This window comes from Spermophilus citellus (genome assembly GCF_964194105.1).
Source record: "Spermophilus citellus genome assembly, chromosome: 16".
Classification (NCBI taxonomy): Eukaryota; Metazoa; Chordata; class Mammalia; order Rodentia; family Sciuridae; genus Spermophilus; species Spermophilus citellus.
This window is the reverse complement of record NC_138196.1, coordinates 68,146,511-68,171,022: the sequence shown is the minus strand read 5'-3', so window position 1 is coordinate 68,171,022 and position 24,512 is coordinate 68,146,511. Positions and strand designations below refer to the sequence as shown.

General features: G+C 36.9%; 1 protein-coding gene across 2 annotated transcripts in view; it reads left to right on the top strand.

Annotated features, from left to right (window-relative positions):
- Positions 1-362: 362 nt before the first annotated feature.
- TLL1 (tolloid like 1) overlaps positions 363-24,512 on the top strand; it is a 207,118-nt gene continuing 182,968 nt past the window's right edge. For both annotated transcript variants that reach the window (XM_081269024.1, XM_081269025.1), the window contains exon 1: positions 363-1,188. In XM_081269024.1, coding sequence (XP_081125150.1) covers positions 1,020-1,188 — 169 coding nt within the window. In that variant the 5' untranslated portion in view covers positions 363-1,019. The remainder of the gene's footprint in view (positions 1,189-24,512) is intronic.

Here is a 24,512-nt window from a genome sequence, read left to right as displayed (position 1 = left end):
GGGAAACAGATTCACCGCGGCTAAGTTGTCACGATCTCTCGCGCCACCCCCGGTCTGGCACTCTCAACTGACACGTATATCATCTATTAATTGCTGTTCGCGGACGCAGACACATAATATATTCATTTTTATCTTTGGTAAAATATAAATGGAATTGTCAGCGCACTAGCGTCTGTTTGTTTGTATAAGGCTATCAAAAGAAGTCAGAGAGGAGGCTGTGGCCCGGATCCTGACCCTGATTGTATGAATAAGTAAGCAGGATGCAAGTGATTGGGTTAGATGCTGCGAAGATTTTTTTTTTTTTTTTCAAGTTAGGAAGAGGGTAAAAAGACAGCCTGGGGGGAAAAGGCAAACAGTGCATCCCCAAATCCTCACACTTTTGCTCTCCTTGCAGCCAGTTGCTTTGCTGGCTTCTGCAGGCTTTTAAGGTCTCCCGGCGTAGAAATGCCTGCCCCCCACCCCCTTCCTTGGTCTCCCCTTTCAGTTCAGATGTGCTGATGTGCAGACCGGATTCATCTTCCCGGAGCGGCGGCGGCAGCGGGCGCAGAAAGCGGCAGCTCGCGTTCGGCCCCGGGGTCCTGACAGCGGCGGGGGCGCGGCGCCGGAGCCCGAGCTCGGGTGGCAGCTGAGCCGGCGGGGCGCCGCTCGGCGAGCCGCGGCCGCGAGAAGTTCTGCCATCAGGAGGAGGACCTGGCAGGCTGCGAGCGCCCGCGCCGCCGGAGCTGAGTTGGTCCGCAGCTGCCCCTGCCCGCTTCCCGGAGCCGAGCCTCCTTACCTGCCCTCCACCCACCCGCGGGCCCTCAGCCAACTTCCCCCTGCAACTAGGGGTGACAGGCAGCGCTTGCCCTCTTTACTGTCCCGACGGCATCCGCATGTCTCCGGACACCTGAACACCCTGGTCCGGAGAGGAACCTCCCAGTGGGGAGAAGAGCACCGGTCCCCCTGGCCCCGCACATCAACGCGGACCGCAGCGCCTACCCTCCCGGTCGCGTCCCCTCCTTTCCCTCTGGGGGAGGAGGATGGGGTTGGAAACGCTTTCCCCGAGGATGCTTGTGTGGCTAGTGGCCTCGGGGATTCTTTTCCACGGGGAGTTTTGGGTCTGCGCTGGCCTCGATTACGATTACACTTTTGATGGGAACGAAGAAGATAAAACGGAGACTATAGATTACAAGGACCCGTGTAAAGCCGGTAAGTGCCTCTCTCCAGGTTGGGACGGTGGCGCGCCGGGGCCCGCCAAGCTGGAATTCCTGATGCGTGGCGGTGGGAGCTCACCTGTTTCCTTCCCTCCTCTGCCAGCCCCTCTGCCGCCACTCCTTCTCTCCCCCTCCTTTCCCTTCTTCTCCCCACCCCCCAAGTGGCAGCAGAACGGCCGGAGTTGACTGGAGTTCTGTGCTAGTGGGATCAAATGCCTAGCGCTGCTCATCCTCTAGTTTTGAGTAAGACATCCTGGAGTTTCTGATCCCCTCACCCCACCCCGCCCTCTAAACTGCAAAACGAAACAAGTCATAAATACAGCCGGCTGCTGTTGGTTTAAAATATCAGCATTCAGCCAGCTGTATGCATCCAGAGGGGACAGAACCTCCTCTGTTTCAGGGCGCGGTTGCCCTGCGTTCGCAGATCAAGTGGGCAGAGGTTCCAAAAAAAGGTGGGTGGAGATGGCATCGCTACCTCGGAATACCTTCGCAGCGTCTTCCTTTGCCAGGAATTTCAAGTGTGTGTTCCAGGCTAGAAGGGGATTGTGACAATCCTGGAACAACTCCCTTCTAGATAGGGTTCCAATGCATTTGCCCATTTAAAATAAACCTCAACAAATATTTTTCCAAGTTACTACCCCACTCAAACTTGTGTCTTCCTTCCTGAGAACATCCCCCGGGTACTGCAGTTGGACCGCTCTGCCTGACTGCAAGCTTCGCGCCTCTCGGGGTCCCGGAACGCCGCGGTCTTTCCCCTCCCATGCACGCGACCAGCGCCGCTGCGTGTACCTCCTCCGCACCGGGCGCGCTTCCCACCCGCCTCCCGAGGTTGGAGCCCCGCCCGCCGCAATTGGCTCCAGCGCAGTGCCCAGGGCGCCTGGGGCTGGGCACAGCACCGGTCAGGGACTGGGGTTTCCCGGCTGCGTTGTGGTTGAGGTGACCCTAGCTCAGTGTGGACTGATAACTAACTTTGGAAAGAAGGTCACAGGGGTTGTTGGAGGCCGACTTGGTAATGTCATTTGTAAGCTGAATGAGCTTTCTGTCCCCATAGCAAGCAAGAGGTGTGGGCTGTGGTGAAGGGTAGAGGAAGAGAGTGAGCTAAGTATCAACCATATCTGATTTCTACTATGCCCTTCCAGATTCTGTGCTGAGGTTTGTAGGTGTGATTAGGGTTTCTTCCTTTACATAGGTAGGTGAACCTTATCCACTCTCTCTTGGGCCTGAAGGAAGGAAGTTCACAAGTGAAGGAAAATGCTGGAAATTCCCTGGTTAATTTTTACCTTTGATGACATACTGCTCTGACAAGGAGGGTACACGAGGGGATGTGTGTTGTGTTCGTGTTGTCAGACATTTCTTAGTGCAGCCTTAGTGAAGACACTTATTCAAAATTCAGAATAGTTTAGGGAAATTGGTCAGAATTGAATTAAATCAGAACTCAGAATTCTAATTTAATTTAATGTTACTTATAAATTCCCTTCTATCACCTCTAACAGTCTGTTTTCTCACCCCAAGTTTCTTGGGTCTTCTCTGATTGTACAAGGAGTCACTGTTCTGCTATGATGGTGATTAATGACCCAGCAACTCCCTAAATGTACCTTTTGGTAGGAAATAGATTTTGCATAATGTATGCAACTTGATGAAAATTGTGCATTTCTTGTGTGTGTTAATATATAAATGACGTACATATGAGATTGTCTAGGAAGACAGCTTTTTGATGCTCTGTTGTGTGAAAGATTCAACCCGCTCTCAATAGGAGCTCATATATATCATATATACATATGGTGTGTGTGTGTGTGTGTGTGTGCGTGTGTGTGTTTACTGGAGATGGAACCCAGGACATCTTGAATGCTAGACAAGTGAATAACCATTGAGGTACATCCCTATCCTGCACTAAGTATATGTAAACATACCTCAAGCATAGATGTTTATTTTCCTCAGCAAATAAACATCTAAGGCAATGAAAAAGAACTTTCAAAGCATCTACCTTTTATTTACTTTAGGTACAAGTTTATTTTGAATATAGCTATTGAAATCAAAGCAACACAAACAACAACTTTGAGTAGATAATTATTCTTCTTCCCTATCTTTTGGTTAGAGGTATACCTACGAGTGTATGTGTGTTCTATTTGTGTGTGTGGTGAGGGAGAAAATAAAATGGCCCAAGTGGAAGGCTGAAAAATATATGCAGAATCTGAGATCCCTTTAAAGGTGATCTACCTTGTATTTAAATTTAGTGAAATGAAAGGCTTTAATTTACTCTGTTGGCTGAAGAATGGCAAAATCTCAGTGCTTCACTTCTGGTACTGTATAAAATCAAAGTTGAAATAATAGGAATAATATTAGTACACTGAAATCCCAAACAAGAGTCAAAAGAAGTTCACTGAAATCAGCAAGGTGGGGACGGGTGTCTGAAAGGTAGTGATGCTAAAGCAAAAGAGAGGTACTTTCTAGGTGATTGGGGCACCTTGGGTCTGCCTTGGGTCATATAGCATATTCCGGGGCATGACTCATGCAATACAGGGCCCTTTCTGAATTTCTCTCATAGGGGACCCCAGTATTCCTTAAACTACACAGTGATGTGTTGTCATCCTGTCAAAAATAGTTTTATGGTTTCAAAACACTTCTGGGTACATTGTTTCAGCTGGAGTTCACAGAAGCCCAGTATGGTTGAATTTATCAATCTTCCCATTATACAGATAGAACCATAGATCATGTGTGAGGGTGAATGCCTTTGTTAATATTATTCAGAATTTAATTCTTGACAGCACAGTCTGACTGCATTTAACATTCAGAATTGCATTCATATCTAGATTTTTGGAGGCCTTCCTTGAGATGTAAAAGTAGAAATTTGTCCAGATTTTCCTGGAGTCCTAATAGACTGCAGTTACTTTCATATCTGGTATAAGTGAAGTAACTTAAGAACATAGTTTAACATTTTCCAAACCTAAATCTTTGAGGACAGAGATCATAACACGTTTTTCATGTTGTCAGAGGGGCGGATCACTCTATTACCACTTTTAGGAATCTAGTATGTTCTCAAAACCTTCTCATTATCTATAAACCGTTAATAGTCCCATCCAAAGACTCCTATTCCAAACAAGATCGAGTACACATTATCCAGAAAGAAGTATGGCTAATTATAATTTGTCAAAAATTGTGCCATCCTTAATATATTTGTGAAGTAGAATGAAATTATATACCTACCAGAATTCTGAGTTTAAATCCATAAAGCTATAGAACAGAAAGTTAGCCTTGTATTAACTTGAATGAGCTTTAATTTAGTTATTTTTGGTATAAGTTAAAGTATGCCATAACTTCAGATATACGGATATAACCAAATCCATTGGTACAGAACATAGGTACTTTATTATATATAAGTATCTATACACAAAGATGGAAATACTTCTAAGGAAAGTCTGGCAGACTTTCTTCAATGAAGTACATGGTCATCTGAATATGCAATCATATTCTCTTTTTCTCTCAGGTTTAGAAGGGTCCCAAAGGACATTAAAGAAGCTGATGCTGCAGAAGTTCATTTTAGAGCAGGGATTGAGGTGGTTTGTTTCATTGTTGTACTATAGCAATAAATGTTAATCTGAGGATTAATATCTGTGAAGAGTCTGGGTAAATTTAGTTTACAAGTTAGTCTTCTGCCAAATCTGTGTAGAGATTACCTAGAAAAACAGAGGCCTGATGAACTGAACTCTGCATGAATACATTTCCTCCCTCTCTTCCTTCTTTCTCTCTTTCCTTTTTGGAGTCAAGGTGATATTAGGAAATCTCAGGCAGTTGAAATATAATATCTAGTAGTGGAGATTGATTAAATTTGTGTTTTGAAAGCTTAGAAGTTTAGATAATTGATGAAGTAGAATGTTTGACCAGAAAGGGGGGGTCCTCTCCCTCCCTCCCCCTTCCCCTTCTCCCTTCTCCCCCTCACCCCTCCTCATCCCCCTCTTCTTCTCCTCTTCCTCCTCCTCATAGACATATGTGAGTACCCTGAAAAAAGGACTTTTCACTTCGAAGCTTCAGGTTAAATGATTTCTTTTTTCCTCTTGGAAAAAAAATCCAAGCTTGATTAAGGGTCAGTAAATGCAAGGTTCAATTTGCCCAAGAGGCTCTTGGCATCCTAGCAATTCTTTCTGCTTTTGTTTCAACCAGTGCCCTAGCGCCCTACTATGCTAGATCTGGGATAATTTTGCTATGTTTATAGTTTCTAGGTAGGGTGGTTTGTCCTTTTGGTCCTCGATGTTGTATTTTCTGGCTGGGCTGGCAACCTCTTGGATATGACATTTCAGAACTTGATGCTCAACTCCCTGTCTACTTTATGCCATCATGATTTTAAGTATCCAAACATTTATTCCTCCATCGGCACCTCTTCAGACTGCCAAGCTCTCATTTCAAAAATGCATTTCATAGAGCTGCTACTCCTAACCAGTCTCTTCTGTTTTAGTTTTCATTCCTCAGATCTTGAATATTTTTTTTTTATTTCTGCCTCTGGTGCCAACTCAGAAGTGGCCAAAATATAGTTTTTGCAAAAGGGATGGATAAGGCATTATATTCTGTATACTTGAACTCTGTTCTTCACTTGCCAGCAGTAACTCTGTAGCCCTAGTCTTGAGGGATGTTTCTGTTCACCAATGGCAGTTACTGTTATAGGTATGGAAAAGATAAATAATTTTAAAAAATATATTCCCTCAGGATAGGCCAGTACTAAAGTCTCCTCTCCTCTCCTCCCCTCCCATTCCCTCCCCTCCTCTTCCCTGCCTCCTCTCCTCTTCTCTCCTCTCCTCTCCTCTCCATAACATAGACTCCTGATCTGTTCTCACTTTTTGTCTCTGAAGAGGATTGTGTGATTTGCTAATAATTCAACACATAATTGGATTGTTTGTTTTATATACACACACACACACACACACACACACATATATATATATACATATATATGTGTATATATATATACATATATATATATATATATATATATATATTCTGTTGAGTTGTTTACATTCTTTATATGTTCTATATATTCACCACTTATCAGATGTAGAGTCTATGAGTATTTTTTCCCATTCTCAAGGTTATATCTTCACTTGGTTAATTATTTTCTTTGCGGTGTAGAAGCTATTTAGTTGGTTATTATGTTTATTTTTTTCTTTGTTATCTGTGCTTTTGATTAAAAAAAATCCTTGCTTAGATCAATATATGTCATTTATATGTTTCTACTATGTTTTACTATGTTTTTCTCTAGTCGTTTTTTTTTTTTTTTTTTTTTCACAGTACTGGGGATTGGACCCAAGTCTTCACACAAGCTAGGCAAGTGCTCTGAGCTACACTACAAATACTCAGCCCTTTTTATTTTATTTTGAAACAGTCTTGCTAAGATGCTCATGCTGGTCTTGAACTTGAGATCCTCCTGCCTCAGCCTATTGTGTAGCTAGGATTACAGGCATGATCCACCACACTCAGCTTCTTCTAGTAGTTGTATAGCTTTGGGTTTTACATTTAGGTCTTTCATCCATTTTGAGTGGATTCTGTATGCTGAGAGAGAGTGGTCTAGTCTCATTTTCCACATGTGGACTTCCACTTTTCTCAGCACCATTTGTTGAGCATGTTCTTACCCAAATGTTTGTTCTTGAAGTTTTTGTTGTCAATAATTTGACTGTGTGTGTGTGTGTGTGTGTGTGTGTGTGTGTGTGTGTGGTTTTACTATTAAATTCTCTGTGTTTTTGGCCAGTGTGTCTAATTTTATGCATGCTGTTTTTGTTTCATGAGCTTTTTAGTATATTTTCAAGTGTGATACTGTGATGTCTTTAGCTTTGTTCTTATTCTGGGTATTTTGTAGTTTCATACAAATTTTAGGATTTTTTTTTTCTATTTCAGAGAAATATTCATTGGTGTTTTGGTAGAGATTTCATTAAATGTGTAGATTGCTTTGGGTAGTATGAACATTTTAACTATTAATTGTTCCAATCATGAACATGAATGTCTTTCCATTTATTTGTGTCCTCTTCAATTTCTCTCATCAGTGTTTTACTGCAGTTTATTGTAGAGATGTTTCATTCCTCCTCTTAGCTACTTCATGTAATAGTGCATGGAATCTTTGTGGTTCCTGTTAAAGTACATGCCTATTTAAACCTACCTTCTCTGTTTAGGCTTCCTGAGTCCACAGTGAAACAATGAAAAAATATGCAAAACTTTTTGAAAGAGCTGACATGTAACTATTTCAAATAGTTGACATATAATTAAATATGTTTTCCTCTTCTCCTCATGATAGCTTGCTTTTCTATAAAAATCTCATAAAAGTCTAATATAAACACACACACTCTCTATACACACACACACACACACACACACACACACACATACACACACACACTCACATATATATGATTTCTTCCACAGAAACCATCAGAAACCATATTCTTTCCCCCATGGTGTATATATTAATCCTATTTTTGAATACCTTAGCAATTTTTCCTGATGTAAACTTGAAACTCACTTGCCTGTAGTTAAGTCTTTGTGGTACTGAAATAGTAATTTATTGGAAAGAGCATTTAATTCTTCTGGAACCAGGTAGATAGTATTGAATGAACCATCATTCATTTTAGAATGTTGTCTATTGTTTCAAAGTGCCTCCAACTCATTGGCTTAGAATTTTTAGAACTGGGACCCTCTGTAAATTTTTCTAAGAATGTGTAGAATGGACAAAGGAAAATAATCCATTTAAATGAGGCATCCCACATCCCTGGGACCACCTGGGGAGGTGGTGGTAGTAGTGGGGTTCTTTTGCTTCCCTAAGCTATACATGCACATTTTGCAACATCTTGAGCTCAGAGGTAGGCTGAGGATGGCCAGGTTTTGGTGCCTGGCAAGATTCCTAGGGATGTAGGAGCTCATCTTCTGGGATATTGGTGATGTTTATTACAGTTCTTTCATATTCTAAGATCTGGAATTTAATTGTGGAATGATCCTTCCTGAATTAAGGAGTGGAGAGTCTTATCCCCAACCTTGGGTCCAGCAGAATGATTTAGCACTGTGGTTTGGGGTGGTTTATTTCCTTTAGTTGTTTATTGAACGATAACACTTAGGGAGGGAAAATTAAAAAAAAAAATTCTTTCTAGCCACAGAGCTAGGGAATGAATTATATAGAATGTGTTCTTTCCCAGAAAGCAGGAGGAGGGAATCCCTTGCTTATTTATTTAGTTCTTGCCATTTTGAGCCCTGAAGATGGGATATTGACTATTGGATTTTGAGGCATTGTGGCTAATGGACTGCTTCTTTTTTCAGCTCTTTACAAAATGTATGCTTATCCTGTCGAGCTGTTCTAAAGAGCTCAACTACATATTTGTACTAAGTATTGTAAATTAGGTGTTAATTGAAATCTAGAAAGTGAACCAAGGAGGTGTTTATCTTAATCAGCTCTTCTCTTGCAATTTACATTTATAACTTACATTTATAAAGTATTTGCTATCATTTTAAAATTTTTTAAATGATAGTTATAAAAAAGAAAAAACATGCATTAAGTAGGTCAGAAGTACCTCCAAATATATTATCCCCCCACCAGATCTAACTTTATGTGTTACTACGCTGTGCAAAACATTCAACTCAGTGTTTAAAAAAGATTCCAACAGTTTAAAACACTCTGTGTCATTTTACTGGTGAGAGGATTCATTATGGATACTGAGATAAAGCCATATATTTACTATCAGCATTGATGTCTTCCATCTTGTTGAGTTTCCTCCCGATACCACTTAATTGATGTGATGGGGGAGCTGAGATGGACGGGTAACAGGGTGGAATAGTTTGCTCATTCCTTACATTTCTCATCCATGTTGAACTGTCAACACATGGGTTGTGTACCACAGAGTCACCTCTACTGGCTCCTGGCCTGGCTGCTGGTATCAGTGTCTTCTGAGTTCTTTCTCTGGCCATGAGTAGTTTCAATAGGATAATCTCAGGTTCTCATGCAGTGTTAGAAACCTCCATGTCAGTACAGCAGTTGACTGACCACCCTGGAAAGATAGAACTCTGTTCCTTTTCCCTGTTTTTTTTTTTTTTTTTTTTTTTTTTTTTTTTTTTTTTTTTTTTTTTTGACCACAAATGCCTAATAGTTGAGGGTTTATGGTTATTTTGTGTTTTGTACTCAGATTATTGCATTTTAAGACAATGAAGTATATGTGGTCATATGTAATTACAATAGCATAATGAATGTACACATATAAGTGTAACATTTCAGTCAGTGATGGACCACGTATATGACAGAGATCCCATAGATTACATTCTCTATAATCTATATCTCTTATAATAAGGTGTAGTAGTAGCTATATCATTTGCATAAGTACCCTTCATGATGTCTGCACAACAAAATCACATGGTGACTCATTTATCCAAACCATATTCCCATTTTTAAGTGACACATGATTGCACCTCATGGCACAGAAGCTAAAACCTTTAATATACCTCAGGAGGGACACCCTGAATCACTAGAAAATAGAAAGGGGGTAACACCCAAGATAATGTGTCCTGAAATTCCATGTACCTCACATTATCTAGAAATCATCTCCAAGATTCATGTCATATTAATGTGGGTAACATTTTAAAATCAAGGAAAATCTAGAGTCTCCTATCTTCACTGTATCCCCTTCAAGTAACATTATCATCTCTTTGGGGCATGCACAGAAATTGGGAGTCAGAAGAGCCCAGTGGCAGGGCTGTTATCACAGTGGGAAGGTGGTGAGAACTTGAATGTAGGTTTGTGTGTTCCAGATGCCTTTCTCTGTTAGATCCCATACGCTCGTTCTTCAGCCAACATGTATATAGTACGACTGTCAGTTGAGTGATGGTGTTTGTGCCATAGGAACCCATCCATTGTGATTTTCTTTAGAGAGAATATATCTTACCATCAACATCTTTGTATTTTATAAGCCATATACTGTGTTGTCATAGAATAAGACCAGTACTTTTCAATTGCATGGAGTAAATTATAGATGGGCCCTCCTCTCTTTTAAGAGGGTATTCTTTAAGTGTAGAGAATTATAAATGAAATACTCTAGTTATGTATGAAACAAATAAAAATGCATATGGCTAGTTCTAATAGACGTGAAAATATTTGAGCGCTCAATAATGTGGAGGAGACACTGCTACGTGTTTCTCCTAGTATATAAACTGTGACAGCAGGCTTTCCATGTCCATTAAGGCAGTGATTTAATTGGATTGCAATGGGTTTCAGTTATTGGTGTGTTGCTGGCACAGGCTCTGACGTTTTGCGTGGTAAAGTGTGAAGTTGTTTCACACTTTAGAATTGCTCTATGAATGTTCATTGAATTCGTGATTTTGAGCCCATGAAGAGTGTGAAGAACATTTTTTCAACTGCAGGCGATTCAGGAACATGGTTTACAGTGTACGTTATGTATGTAAATGATGTGTGAATGCCTTTGAGAAAACAAATATGTTGTGCAAAGGTTCTCAAACATCTTCGTCTTTGTAAATCTTATCTAAAAGTCTGCCTTACCTAAAAGTCTTAAGAGCAAATGCTTGAAAACTTTTAGGAATAATGGGTCAAGTAAACTTATTGAAACTCTAGTATGATTTCCTAAGAGTAGGCAGTCTGGCATATTCAAAATAAGTACTATCTGTAATGTTGACTATATTATAATTTCTTTGAAGAAAATATATTGCTTTTAGCAAATTACTGTGCTTTCTAGGAGGAAGAATTCCTGCTTATACTTGTTCTCTAACAAGTGGATAAGACCAAACTCTGGTAAAACAAATCTTTTCTTTCTTGTCCCTTTTCTAAATCTAACAACCAGGGAAATTTTTCATTGTATTTTTTCCCCCCATTTCAGAAGAACAGGTAGTACATATCCAGACCTGAGTGGAGTGTGGCTGGCAAGCTATCAGTCACCAAGGTTGGAATAATTGGGATTTGCCATCTGGAATGGGTAACGGACGGAATGACCTAAATCAGGGGCCTCCTGTTACCTTATGTTTCTGTTTAGAAAGAGATTTCTTCGGAGCAGTTTGCTTGGTAAACTAGTGACCAAGAATTAACACACAGAAATAAGATATTGACCAAAGGGAACACCTCCAGTGTATCTTAGGATTCAAATATTTGTCATGGGAATGATATTTAGCACACGTAATGGAACTCTGACATGGAGTGGGGCTTCATATGTAAAACTGTATACTTCAAAAGCAAGCATCCTATAATACATCTTATTTTCGTATTGAAAGATACTTGTAGCTAAGTGTTTTTAGATCATTTCCCTTATGTCACCCCGATAGATCAGAATTTGAATCCACAATTTTGGATTCCAGGTGCTGCCACAGTCTGCCAGTTCCTTTTCTTTCTTCCTTTTTTTTCATATGGATACACTTTGGCAAATTGGAGTTGGCTTCAAAAATTATTTTAGTGTTTCAGAGACACAGAATAATGATTTATGAAGAACATGGGCTTTGGAGTGAGATGGATGTAAACTCTAATACCAAACTAGCACTGAACAACCTCCCTCCCCCACAGAATAACTGTTACTTGGGTGAGTTATTTAACACTTTCATGCTCAGTTTTCTGATCTATAAAATGGAGCTAATATTATAACCTTTATGATGTAATTCTAAGATTTAAATGAATGTAAAGTGCACATAACTTTGTCTAGAACTTAGCAAACACTTTTATTTTTGGTTTAGAGTAGCATAAATACATAAGATGTAGAGGATTTTTTAAAATCACAATTGCTTATTTGTGGGAAGAGATCTTTATAAAAACGTTTATGGGATAAAGGTCTTTTTTTTCTTGCCATGTATAAAAACACATTCATTCTCAAGTACTCTAAAAACTTGCAATTGTGAAAGAATTAAACCCCTGAATAAGGCCTTTTGTTTGGAAAGATATCAGAGGTAACCCATGAAAACATTTTTATGTGTTATTCTTGACTGTGAGCTCATACAGCTTATATAAAATATATTGACAATTTTCTGTTCACATTGACTAAAGTGTGAATAGAATCTTAGCTATATAGTCTTTCAGTAATTTCTGAAATGTTCACAATTTGAAATGTTCAGATTTCATCTGCCATCTGGATTGACTCAAAGAGCTTACATACTCACAATCCATGTTTACAGAGAACCAAGTTTGAGCACATGGCTCTAAGCTGCAAATATTCATTAATTCATTAAACATTTATGGAACACTTACTATGAACAAAACAGATTAATCTTTGGGGTTTTGTAAGCATGAAATAAGATTCAATATTGTAGTCTTTACCTTACCTTTTGCTAGTAGATAATGACTTATGTATAATGGTTGTTTATATACTAATCACAAAGTTGTATTCTGAAGTTATTCAAATTTAATATTTGAAAATCAATACTGTAATAAATTATGATGACTAGATTATGTGTTCTTATAAATTTTTCCTGAGTCTTTCTTTACTCAAGATTTATGAAGAATAAAACTTTGTAGGAAGCATAGCAACTCTTAAGTAAGCATTTTGTGGATTTTGATATTTGGCAGTGACCTGGGATGGGATGTTACCAATAATTACTTATGCAATTATTTGGAAGTACTCTGGATTAGCAATTATGATTTCCACTTATTTTTTTTCTCAAATATCTTGATTTTGAAATTTAAAATTGCCATATTTTCTCATATTATCTACTAAGAGTACATTTCTGTTCTCCACACTGTATCCTTATCCTTAAATATGGTTAAGGATTTGTGGTTCTCTATAGTTATGGGACAGGAAGAGCAGAAATAAATGATAAATTAAATGAAAGACTGTTCTTTTTCTGGCATTGTTGTACTGTGGCTTTGAAAAGTAAATATAAGTTTTACTTTCTTTAAATAAACCCATTTGGGTGGTGATATGGCAACTGGAAAACAAACTGGACTGGTAGTCAAGAAATATAAATTCCAGTACTGGCTCTGATGCTGTATTTGTGTGTAACCCTGGGGATACATCTTAGTTTTGCTGGGCATTGGAAATCTCTAAGGCTATTCAAAAGTCCTAAAGCTTTCTAAACTGCTGGTGTCTCTGACATTGCAAGCATAGCTTCTCTGAAGCACAGCTTCCCTGAAGTAGTACCAGGATGTTGCAGGACCAATGGGCTACATCTTTGCTGGGAGGAAAGGGAAGGTGTCCACCCCTCTCCTGAAGTCACTCTTGCTAAGCTCTCAGGTCCTAATGTTCCAAGCAAATCATGGCAGCGACCAGGCTGGAACTGCAAAAGACCCTGTAGTTCCCTGACTTATCTTTGTCAAAATTAGCCTTAAAAACGACTATGGCTAATTTCCTATTTTTCTTTTCCCACCTCAATTCAGCAGTTAAAAAAAAAAATCTGCCCACAGTGACAAGGGATGTGGGTATATCCTATATCAGAGCATGTTAATATCATATTACCATCAGGTTGAAGTTTGCTCAATTGGAAGATGATTTGTATGCTAGGTTAGCAGGACATAGTTATGGGAAAAATCCAGTTTTCTCCAGGGTGAAGTCAGTGTTCATAATGGAGAGAATAAGAGCTATAGGTAAAGAATGTAAGGAAATTTTTTTTCTGGCTTAAAACATTTTTACCAGATATATGACACATTAAAATATATTCTTATACCAGCTACTTATTTGTATATAACATTGAAAACATTCTTTCACTTAACACAAGTGTATATGTTTAATTATCTCCATAAACCTTCAGTATATCTGAATTATCTAATAAGGAATTATTCTTTTGTCATTTTTACTTATTTTGTGTATAATATGCCATTTAAGTGAAGAGTCAAATTCTCAAATAAAGCATTGCCAAAGGAAGTTTTATTCCTGAGTTGTTTTTTTTTTTTATAGTGTAAAGAACAAAGTTCAGTTGAAATGAGTAGCATGAATCTAGGTGGTACAATTTAACTTGGGCCCTGAATATTGTGTAGGAGACCTAGATATGCTCTTGGCTCTTGGTCTTTAATTATATTGACTTAATATACCTGTATCACTTTTTAACATAAATCCTTTCACTTGTAACATAGGAATAGTGATACCTTGTTTATAAAACATGTAAGAATTAAAAGTGCAAGGTTTGCTGAACTGATATAAACGAATATAAACAATATTTTGCACCTGATATGTTTCAGGAATATACTTGAAGGATACACATGAGGTGTGCCCTTTTCTGTAATGATTTCATTATCTACAAGGAAAAAAAGCAGCAAATACTTTATCAATACGAAAGTTCATAAGCAAAATATTATGATAGCATTAATTATATTTGGGATAGAGAAAGCACCTTACAGAAAGAGATGATTGAATTGGATCTTGAAGTTCTATAAATGTTTTTACTGCTGTAAAGATGGGCTAAGACTTTAGAGTCCAGTAACTAAGATAAAAGTTAAAGCTGTGAAAGTTCATGACTTTTATGAAAGTGCAGGAAGTAGTAATTAGTTTAATGTGGACAGAACAGAGGATGTGTAAAAGTTTATGTTTTGGCAAGAAGTGATTCCGGAAAAGACTGTGTAAAGAATCTTTAATGTCCATGTTATGAACTTGATCCTGTGGCAGCAAGAAGAGGGTTTATCAAAATTTCAAAGCACACCATTGGCTCAATGAGTCTTATTTTATAAAGACATGAGGATGTGGAGGATGCTTTGGAGTAGGTGGTGAAGGAAGTAATGAGCTAGTGGGAGCAGGGGTTCTGTTAGTTTACAGTAAGGTAGAGGCAAGCACCTGTGAGTGCTTGCATTTAGACTGAGTCAGTAGAAAAGAGTCACTTGAGAAACCAGAGACTATCTGAATGGACACTGGGGATGGTTAAGAGAATAAAAGCAAAGGAGGAGTCAAAGAGAACTTCTTAGTGACTCCATACTTTAGTAATTGCATAGAAAGTGATCCAAATGAGCAAGATCAGAAACATGGAATAAAAAACCCAGTTTGTGTTTTTGTGAAGCAAATGAAATTGGTTTTCAGATCTAACTGGTTTGCACGTAATTATTGATGCTCATAATATTGATGAACATCATATGAACACATTGATGTTCATATGATGAACATATTGATGAACATAATAATGAACATACTGATGTTCATTATCGATGTTCATAATGTCCCCTCATGTTTGTTTTTCAGGAGTGTATTGGTTATATTTGGACTTTGGTTCCATATTGATTTAAACACAGTTTGCGAGGTCTCACCATTCAGATATTGATTGGAATCACACTGAATATGTGGATTACTTTTGAAATATAATTATGATATTTAACCTTCTAATCCATGAATATGGTATACATCTACATTTGTTTAGGCCTTCTTTAAAACTGTTCAATAAATTTTGAATATTTCTATCTGGAAATTTTTGACACATTTTGATATTTTATTAATTTATTTGTGTTTTTTGATGACATAATACACCCTTTAAAATCTTTCCTTTTAAGCCTTTATTGATGTTATGAACAAATTCATTTGATTTTGACATTTTTACCTATTATTTGAATCTTTGAAAATCCCTTATTAATTTTAATAATTTATATATTCTTCACATAGGCAGCCTGGTCATCTGCAAATAAATACGTTGTTTTGTTTCTTCTTTTTCAATCGCTCTGCTTTTAATTAATTTAAAAGTTTACTTTTCTTGCTTTATTGAGAATCTTCCAATGTTGCATAAAATTGATGATAGTTGAAGCTTAGCTTGCTCTTTTCCCAATTTGAAAGAGTATGCTTTCAGTTATTTATCAGTTATGATAAATTTGATATCATGAAAATATAGATAGCTTTTTTCAGATTAAAAAACTCCACATTAAAAAAGATCATATAATCATCCTTTTTTTTAAAGCTTTTAATGTGGCGAGTTGCAATAATTTATTTGCTAATATTAACCCATTTTGTATTCCTGGGATGAACATAATCTATTTTTTTCTTTGTATTGCTAAATTCTATTTATTGATACTTTGGGATTTTTGTTTTTATGTTCACCATCAGTTAAATTGACTCAAAATTTTCTTTCATTTACTCTTTTGGTTATGTTTCAGTATCAGAGTTATGTTAGCCTCATATATACTTGGGAATAATTTGTTGATGGTTGGAATTAATTGTTTTCTTAATGAATTTAAGAGGATTTTCTTCCCTTCTGTTAGGTTACAAAGAGCTTAGGACCATTTTAAACTAAATTCCCTGCTTGAATATATTTGGCTGTCATAATAACATCAATGTAGAACACAAACCTACTTGGAGAATGACTTTTGCTGATGAGGTCTCAGAAAATATTTGCTTTTCTTCTGTCTACTAAGCTTCAAGCTTCCATTTTACTTTTTGTCCAGGAAAAAGTGGTGTGAGTTTTTCATTTTTTCTTATACATTGGAGTCCCAGTTTTCTGAGGAGTTATTATATTGGACTTCCCAGCTTTGGCATACCTTAGACTGTGTCTTCTGTCCTTTGAGACCTATAGGACAATGGAATCCAATAGTCCTGCCAAGTAGGCTGGACAGAGGTCCTTAGCTGAAAGCTGACTTTGGCCTTCTGTTCATCTCTCTGGATCCTCTCATTTTCTCAGCCATACATATTATTTTTGAGACTTCTTTCATTTGTTGATACATTCGTGGAGTTTTAAAGTATATTTTCTGTAGCATTTTTAGTGATTCAGGAAGATCAGCCCCGGTACCTTGTCTGTCATTGGGGCAGAAGCAGCAATCTTATAAAGAACTACTAAATGTTAAACATCATCAGGACATTTCCTTACAGAACTTAAAATATGTGATGATTAAATGGATTTATTTGAAACCTCTTTATCATTACATATTGAATATAACCAAAAGATCTTCTATGAGACTATATAATATGTCTAATTTGGTTAACATAAGAATTTCTTTTTTAATTTTTTTAAATTCTAATTTGTTATATATGACAGCAGAATGCATTAAACTTCACATTACACATACAGAGCACAATTTTTCATCTCTCTGCTCGTATACAAATTATAGTCACACCATTCGTATCTTCTTCATACATGTACTTAGGGTAGGGATGTCCATCGCATTCCACCATCTTTTTTTACTCCCTTGATCCCTGCCTCCCCTTTGCCCTATCTACATTTTGTCTAATCTTCCCATGCTCCCCCTCTCAACCCTACTATGAATCAGCCTCCTTATATCAGAGAAAACATTCGGCATTTAGTTTTTAGGGATTGGCTTACTTCACTTAGCATTATATTCTACAACTCCATCCATTTACCTGAGAATGCCATGATTTTGTTCTCTTTCATTGCTGAGTAACATTCCATTGTGTATATATACCACATTTTGTTTATCTATTCATCTACTGAAGGGCATCTAGGTTGGTTCCACAGTTTAACTATTGTGACTTGTGCTGCTGTAAACATTGATTTGGCTGTGTTCCTGTAGTAGGCTGTTTTTTAAGTCCTTTGGGTATAAACCAATGAGTGGGATAGCTGGGCCACACAAGGTAGTTCCATTCCCAGTTTTCCAAGGAATCTCCATACTGCTTTCCATATTGGCTTCGCCATTTTGCAGTCTCACCAGCAATATATGAGTATTCCTTTTCCCCCACATTCTCACCAACACTTATTTGTTGTTTGTTTTCTTAATAGCTGCCATTCTGACTGGAGTGAGATGAAATATTAGGGTAGTTTTGATTTGCATGTCATTAATTGCAAAAGCAATCCTTAGCAAGAAGAGTAAAGCAGGTGGCATCAGTATAACAGACATTATACTACAGAGCAATATTAACAAAAACAGCATGGTATTGGCACCAAATAGACTGGTAGACAAATAGTACAGAATATAGGATGCAGAGACTAACCCACATAAATACAGTTATCTTATATTAGACAAAGGTGGCAAAAACATACATTAGAGAAAAGATAGCCTCTTCAAAAAATGATGCTGAGAAAACTGGTAATCCATACTCAACAAAATGAAATTAAACCCCTATATTCCACCATGCACAAAACTCAACTCAAAGTGGATCAAGGACCTAGGAATTAAACCAGAGACTCTGTGTCTAATAGAAGAAAAAGTAGGCCCTAATCTCCATCATATCGGATTAGGCTCCTACTTCCTTAACAAGACTCCTATAGTGCAAGAATCAAAATCAAGAATTAATAAATGGGGTGGATTCAAACTAAAAAAGCTTCTTCTCAGCAAAAGAAACAATCAGTGAGGTGAAGAGAGAGCCTACAGCTTGGGAGAAAATTTTTACCACTTGCTCATCAGATAGAGCACTAATTGCTAGGGTATATAAAGAACTCAAAAAGCTAAACTCTTAAAAAAAATAACCCAATCAATAAATGGGTCAAGGATCTGAATAGACACGTCTCAGAACATGATATACAATCAATCAACAAATATATGAAAAAATGTTCAACATCTCTAAGATAGGAATTTCACAGTGATCAAACCACCATTTGTTTTAGGTGATTTTTTAGAATATTCAGTCCTATTGTATATACATGATATACCAAGGAATTTATTGAATTATGTGTAAAGGCTTTATTATAAAGGTAAATCTTTTGTGCACTTTACTTGAACGGATTCAGTTCACATCCTGTGGGAGAACATCCGCAGATAAGTCAAGCTATCCATTGTGTTTTGCAAGGGTACTCCTTAAAGGAAGTGGCCTGCCAGTCACCTTCACTGACTTGCTGCTACCTTCAGGCAGATCTGGATTCTTTATAACTTTGTAGAAGGAATTTAACTAGGCTTTTCTGAAACTTGTCAGGGGTTTAGTTTGTAAATATGTCGTCTATATCTTTTGATGTTTAAGGCATTCTGTATTATTGATATTAAAAATCAAAAAGTAATTCATCAAAACAATCTCTTCAACTTTTTGAAAATCATTAACTAGGTCTTTATTTTTTCTTTTATTTATATGATATATGCTGATTTTTAAAAAACTTTTCCTTATGATATTTGAAACTTTCAATATACTACTTTAACTTCAGGGAACTTGTACATTCAACCAAAATTTCCAAAGTCACCTTTCAATTCCATGGCCTCAAAGGAACTCTCATTGTTTAATTTGTGGAAATGTAGCTCTGAATGTACTTTGAGGGATTATCATCCCAAACTCCACATATTAGAGATACTCTCAATGCTATTCTGATGTCCTAAACTAACCTAATTATCATATTCAACCTATTTCAAACAGGTTATGCAAATAGGTATAGTTTCTAGTGGTGACTTGTGAATATAAAAGGAAATTACCCTGAAACATTATGGTTTTAGCTAGCTTTGTCACTCCTGTGACTAAAAGACATGACAAGAACACTTTTAGAGGAGGAAATGTTTATTTGAAGGGGAGGCTGAACATTATGGTGGAAGGGTGTGGTTGAAGAAAGTAGGTTAGAACTAAACCACCAAGAAGCAGAGAGCAACTCCACTCGCCAGGTACAAAATGTGTACCACAAAGGCACACCACCAATGCCCACCTTCTCCAGCCATACCTACCTGCCTTCAGTTACCACTTAGTTAATCCTCAACAGGGGATTAATTCATTGATTGGATTAAGCCTATCATAACCCATTCATTACACCTCTGAATGGTTCTTACATTTTCTCACACATGGGGGACTCCTAATATCTAAACTTTAATGGTTATTCACTACCCACAGTGTGTTCTTCACTGCTTAATTAATGTTTTTTTTAAAGAATATTCCATGAATGATTCCTTTGAGTTAGGCATTGTTCTATGTTTTTTGAGACATAGAACTCTTTGCTAGATGAAGAGTAAATCATTTACATGAAAACCATTAAAGGGAAAGTTCAGGTCTATTCATAAATGTACTAGGAACATAGAAACAAGGAAATTGAGAATGCTGTTCTGAGGGTAACTCTAGTTATGGCTGGGCACAAAATCACAAGCCACTCAAACAGGAACAAACTTTATTTTTGAAACTCCCGCCAATGCCTGTATGCAGGAGGCATACACGCAGCGTTCTCCTGGACACACACACACACACACACACACACACACACACACACTGGAAATCCCTCCTCCGGAATTCTCTCCTACCGCACTTCCCCAACCAATGGGAACTCTCCAGGAGTCCCTGGCAGGCCCAGGTGGACAGCAGGGGTCTAATATCCATTTGAATGCAGATCTTAACATAATCATATCATCTCAATGGCTTGCTGGCATCACCTTTCAACCAAAAATGCTGTGCATCATTTTTACTTGGCTATGGCTCTTAGCAGTAAGAAAAAAAGTTCCTGGGGTTCACAGTGAGCAGGTATTAGTGCTATTCTCATTTAGCAGTTGAAAAACATCCTACTTTACTGGTCATCGGGTAGAAAACTGAGAAGCATTTTGGCACAAGAATGGAGAAAATTAGCCATAGACTAAGCAGTGCTCTAATTCCACCTAATAAAGCTAAAAAAGAAAGATAATAACAGAATTAATCCAAATGACTTGGAACAGTTGTTAAATATTCTCATTACACACATATGAATAATGACAACAAGAACAACAACAACAGTAACAAGAGAGGAAGCTTTCAAAGATGACAGTGAAGGTTATGGCACAGATTTATGGCTTAGGTGTTCGTAGTGTAAATCTATCTCCAAACTCATTAAGTAGTATGCATTAAATACATACATATTTTTATATAAAAATAAATAAAATAAAATACGTTTACTATTATTGTGTTCTGGGGAAAATCTCATTTGGTGATGCATTTATATCAAACACTAGATAGTTTTTTCTAATATGTTGTTTAGAATTAGTATGTATTTTCTATTCATCTGTGACTTTTTTTTTATTGGTTGTTCAAAACATTACAAAGCTCATGACATATCATCTTCCATACATTTGATTCAAGTGGGTTATGAACTCCCATTTTTTACCCCAAATACAAGTTGCAGAATCACATTGGTTACACATCCACATTTTTACATAATACCATATTAATGACTGTTGTATTCTGCTACCTTTCCTATCCCCTACTATCCCCCCTCCCTTTCCCTCTCATCTTCCCTCTCTACCCCATCTGCTGTTGTTTAATTCTCTCCCTTGTTTTTTTTTTTCCCTTCATCTGTGACTTTTTATGGCTTCTTTCTTTTAAAGGTCTGTATTAATATTATACTTAAGTTTTCCTCCATTCTCTATGACCTATAGTCTAGTGTAGTTAAAATCCAGTGTTTTAAGTAAATATTTTTCTTTGAAGTTTTGAAAGACCTTGCCTTTGAATATAATTTTATATTGATCACTCAGCCTCTTTCCTAAAGGCTTACCCCACGACTTCTGAAAATGCCATGTTTTATCATTTCTCTGTTCCTATCTGTATAAAGGTCTCTTGGTTTTGAATTCAGTCCCTCTTACTTGGTTAATTTGGTCTGGATAATACGCTAGCTCTCTTGCTTTTGTTCTCAGTTCTGTGAGGACAGATTGAAAATTGAGCCCTCAGATAATTCAATGATAAACTGCAATTTATAAACGATTTTTCTATGTAGATTTATCTATCACCAAATCAATATTTAATTTATAAAAGTTCCATGTTGTGTGTTACTCTTTAATAAGGAGTATTTTTTTACTCAGACAATGTTTCAAAGAAATTTAAAAAAGAATCCACCAATTTGGAGAAAATCTTTTCAATTTATGTCAATGATAAGGACTCATATCTTCAGTTTGTAAAACATTCTTGAAATTTAATAATAGAAAAAATAAACAACCCATTTAAAAAGGAGCACAATATTTGAACAGCCACTTTACAAAGACAAAAATGGATGGCAAGTAAGCACATGAAAATAAACTCAACATCATTTGCCATTAGGAAAATGCAAATTAAAGGCACAATGAGATATCACTACACATCTGTTAAAATATCCAAAATTAAATAGATCACCTGGCAAACTGAAAGACAATCTACAAACTACCTGATCATTAGTCCTCAAAATATCGAATAAAACCAGGAGTTGGTGTAGTAACTGGAATAGTCATATAGTACTGTGGAAACATAACAGTACAACATCTTTGAGAAACTATGTGGCAATCTCTACAGAATTCAAACATATACTGTACCTACAATGTGACAGTTCTTCTATTCCCATGAAAGCATACATCTTTACAAACCTTTTATGTTAATGTTCATAGAAATTTTATTTGTAATACTTCTAAATTGAAAACAACCAAAATTTTCATCCATAAGTGGATGGATATACACATTGTGGGAAGACTGTTCAATAAAATACTATTCAGCAATAAAAAGGAGTGGACTGCTAACACCTGCACAGCATAGATGAAACTCATAACAATAATGCTGATGAAAAAGTCAGACATCTGCCCATTAGTTGGTTTGGGGATGTGGGTACAGAAGTGGGTTATTTATAGTAAGGGGTTGCACAAGTCCATGAAAAGTACTTTTTAAAATGGTGTTCATTGGGGCTGGGGATGTGGCTCAAGTGGTAGTGTGCTCACCTGGCATGCGTGGGGCCCTGGGTTTGATCCTCAGCACCACATAAAAATAAAAAAATAAAGATGTTGTGTCCATTGAAAAGTAAAATATAAATATTAAAAAATTCTCTCTCTCTCTCTCTCTCTCTCTCTCTCTCTCTTTCTCTCTTTAAAAAAAATGGTGTTCATCAGGTTGATTTTGATATGGTTTCATGACCTATACTAAACTGACTGAACTGTACACCTTGAAAATAGTTCAGTTTAATTTACATTGATTTTACCAAATAAAGCTGTTAAAAGTTAAAAGTTTGATTTTTCTTGGATTTTAATTGAATGAAAATTGAACTGTTGTCTTCTTCATATTAAATATATATTCTTTACTTTCCTTTGGCCTGATCCCATATGTCTCATTTCACAAAGAATTTGATGTTTTGAATTCTCACTATTTATTATAACTCTCTGTATTTCCCATTTAGTTCTTATTTTACTGGGATATATTTACCTTGTGAACATCCCTTCATTGTCTCTCAGTACTGGTATGTCCTGCGTGAGGTCCTCTCTGGACTTAAATATCCACCCTCAACTTCTATAGAGGTGAGAGTTTGTTAAACTTAGCATCAAATTCAACTTTGAAGTAGGCATACATTTATCAAGAGTTATAAATATTAGAAATGGTTAGGATTAGGTACTGATGTGAAGACAGAGTATCTGAGTATTACACATGATTCAGTATCTGTTTTTGAAAAGCATTATCAGTTGGTTTTCTGACTCTCTAGTCACTCACTTAGACACCCCAAAATTCAGGGAGGCAGATCCTCAGTATTCTAGGAATAATTCTACTTGTCTTTTTAGAGTAATAGTGTCACTGTTAAATTCCAGAACAGAAGTAGCTTTATACACATTATAGTTCAGAAGTCAGCAAACTAAGACTCAATGCCTTTTTTTGTAAATAAGTTTTATCAATAAAGTTTTATTGGAACATAGCCACGCCCATTCTTTTATAGATCTTTTAAAGGCAACTTCCTGTGACCATGGCAGAGTTGAGTAGCTGCAGCTACTAGAAATAGTATGGACCTCTTGAAAAACTAAAATAATTATTTTCTGGCCTTGTAAGAAAATTCTTGCTAACCCCCGTGGTTAATTAAAATTGATGATAGCAAACACAGTACGTATGTGCCAGGCTGCTTTACTATTTTAGGTAAAAATAGTAAAAACATTTTAGGTAAAAGCATGAATTCTAGTACTCATCATAGGCTTATGAGGCAGACAGTGTTACAGTGCCTACAGAACAGATGATGTAACCAAGAAACAGAGAGTTTAAGCAATTTGTCCTAAGTTTTAAAGCTAAAAAGCAATAGGGATAGGATTTAAACAAAGGTGGCTGGACTCCATAAATGAAGGCTTTTAACATTGTCTCATACCACTGCTCCAACTGAAGAAATAGAAGAAGTGCATAATATTTATTAAAATTCAGCACATATAATGTATGGTGCATTTGTGGTGGACAATCAACTAATTGAGAAAAGCTGAGAATTAATTAAATTACAAGAAAAAATGAAGCATATTTAATTAGTTTTACATGAAATCTGAAATTCTTCAGATTTCTCCATGAGAAAATTGTTACTAGATATTTTGAAAAAAAATCATTTTCCCATTTAACAAACTGTCTCTGAGTTAGGTCCATATCCCAGAATATTGATTTTTATAAGGGAGTAGACTGCAGATTGAGGATTGTTTTGTCAGCTTGTCTGTTTTTTTCTCTCTCTCTCTCTTTTTTTAATTTTTGGTTCAGTGTCATATCCATGAAACTATTCCACCAAGGAATTAGAACCATTTCCAGAATTTTAGTTTCATAACTTGGAGTTTCCCTTAAAGCTGTTTTCTATTTTCTGCATAATTGTAGCAGAGAAATCAGTAAACATTTATTTCAGTAATTGTTTGCA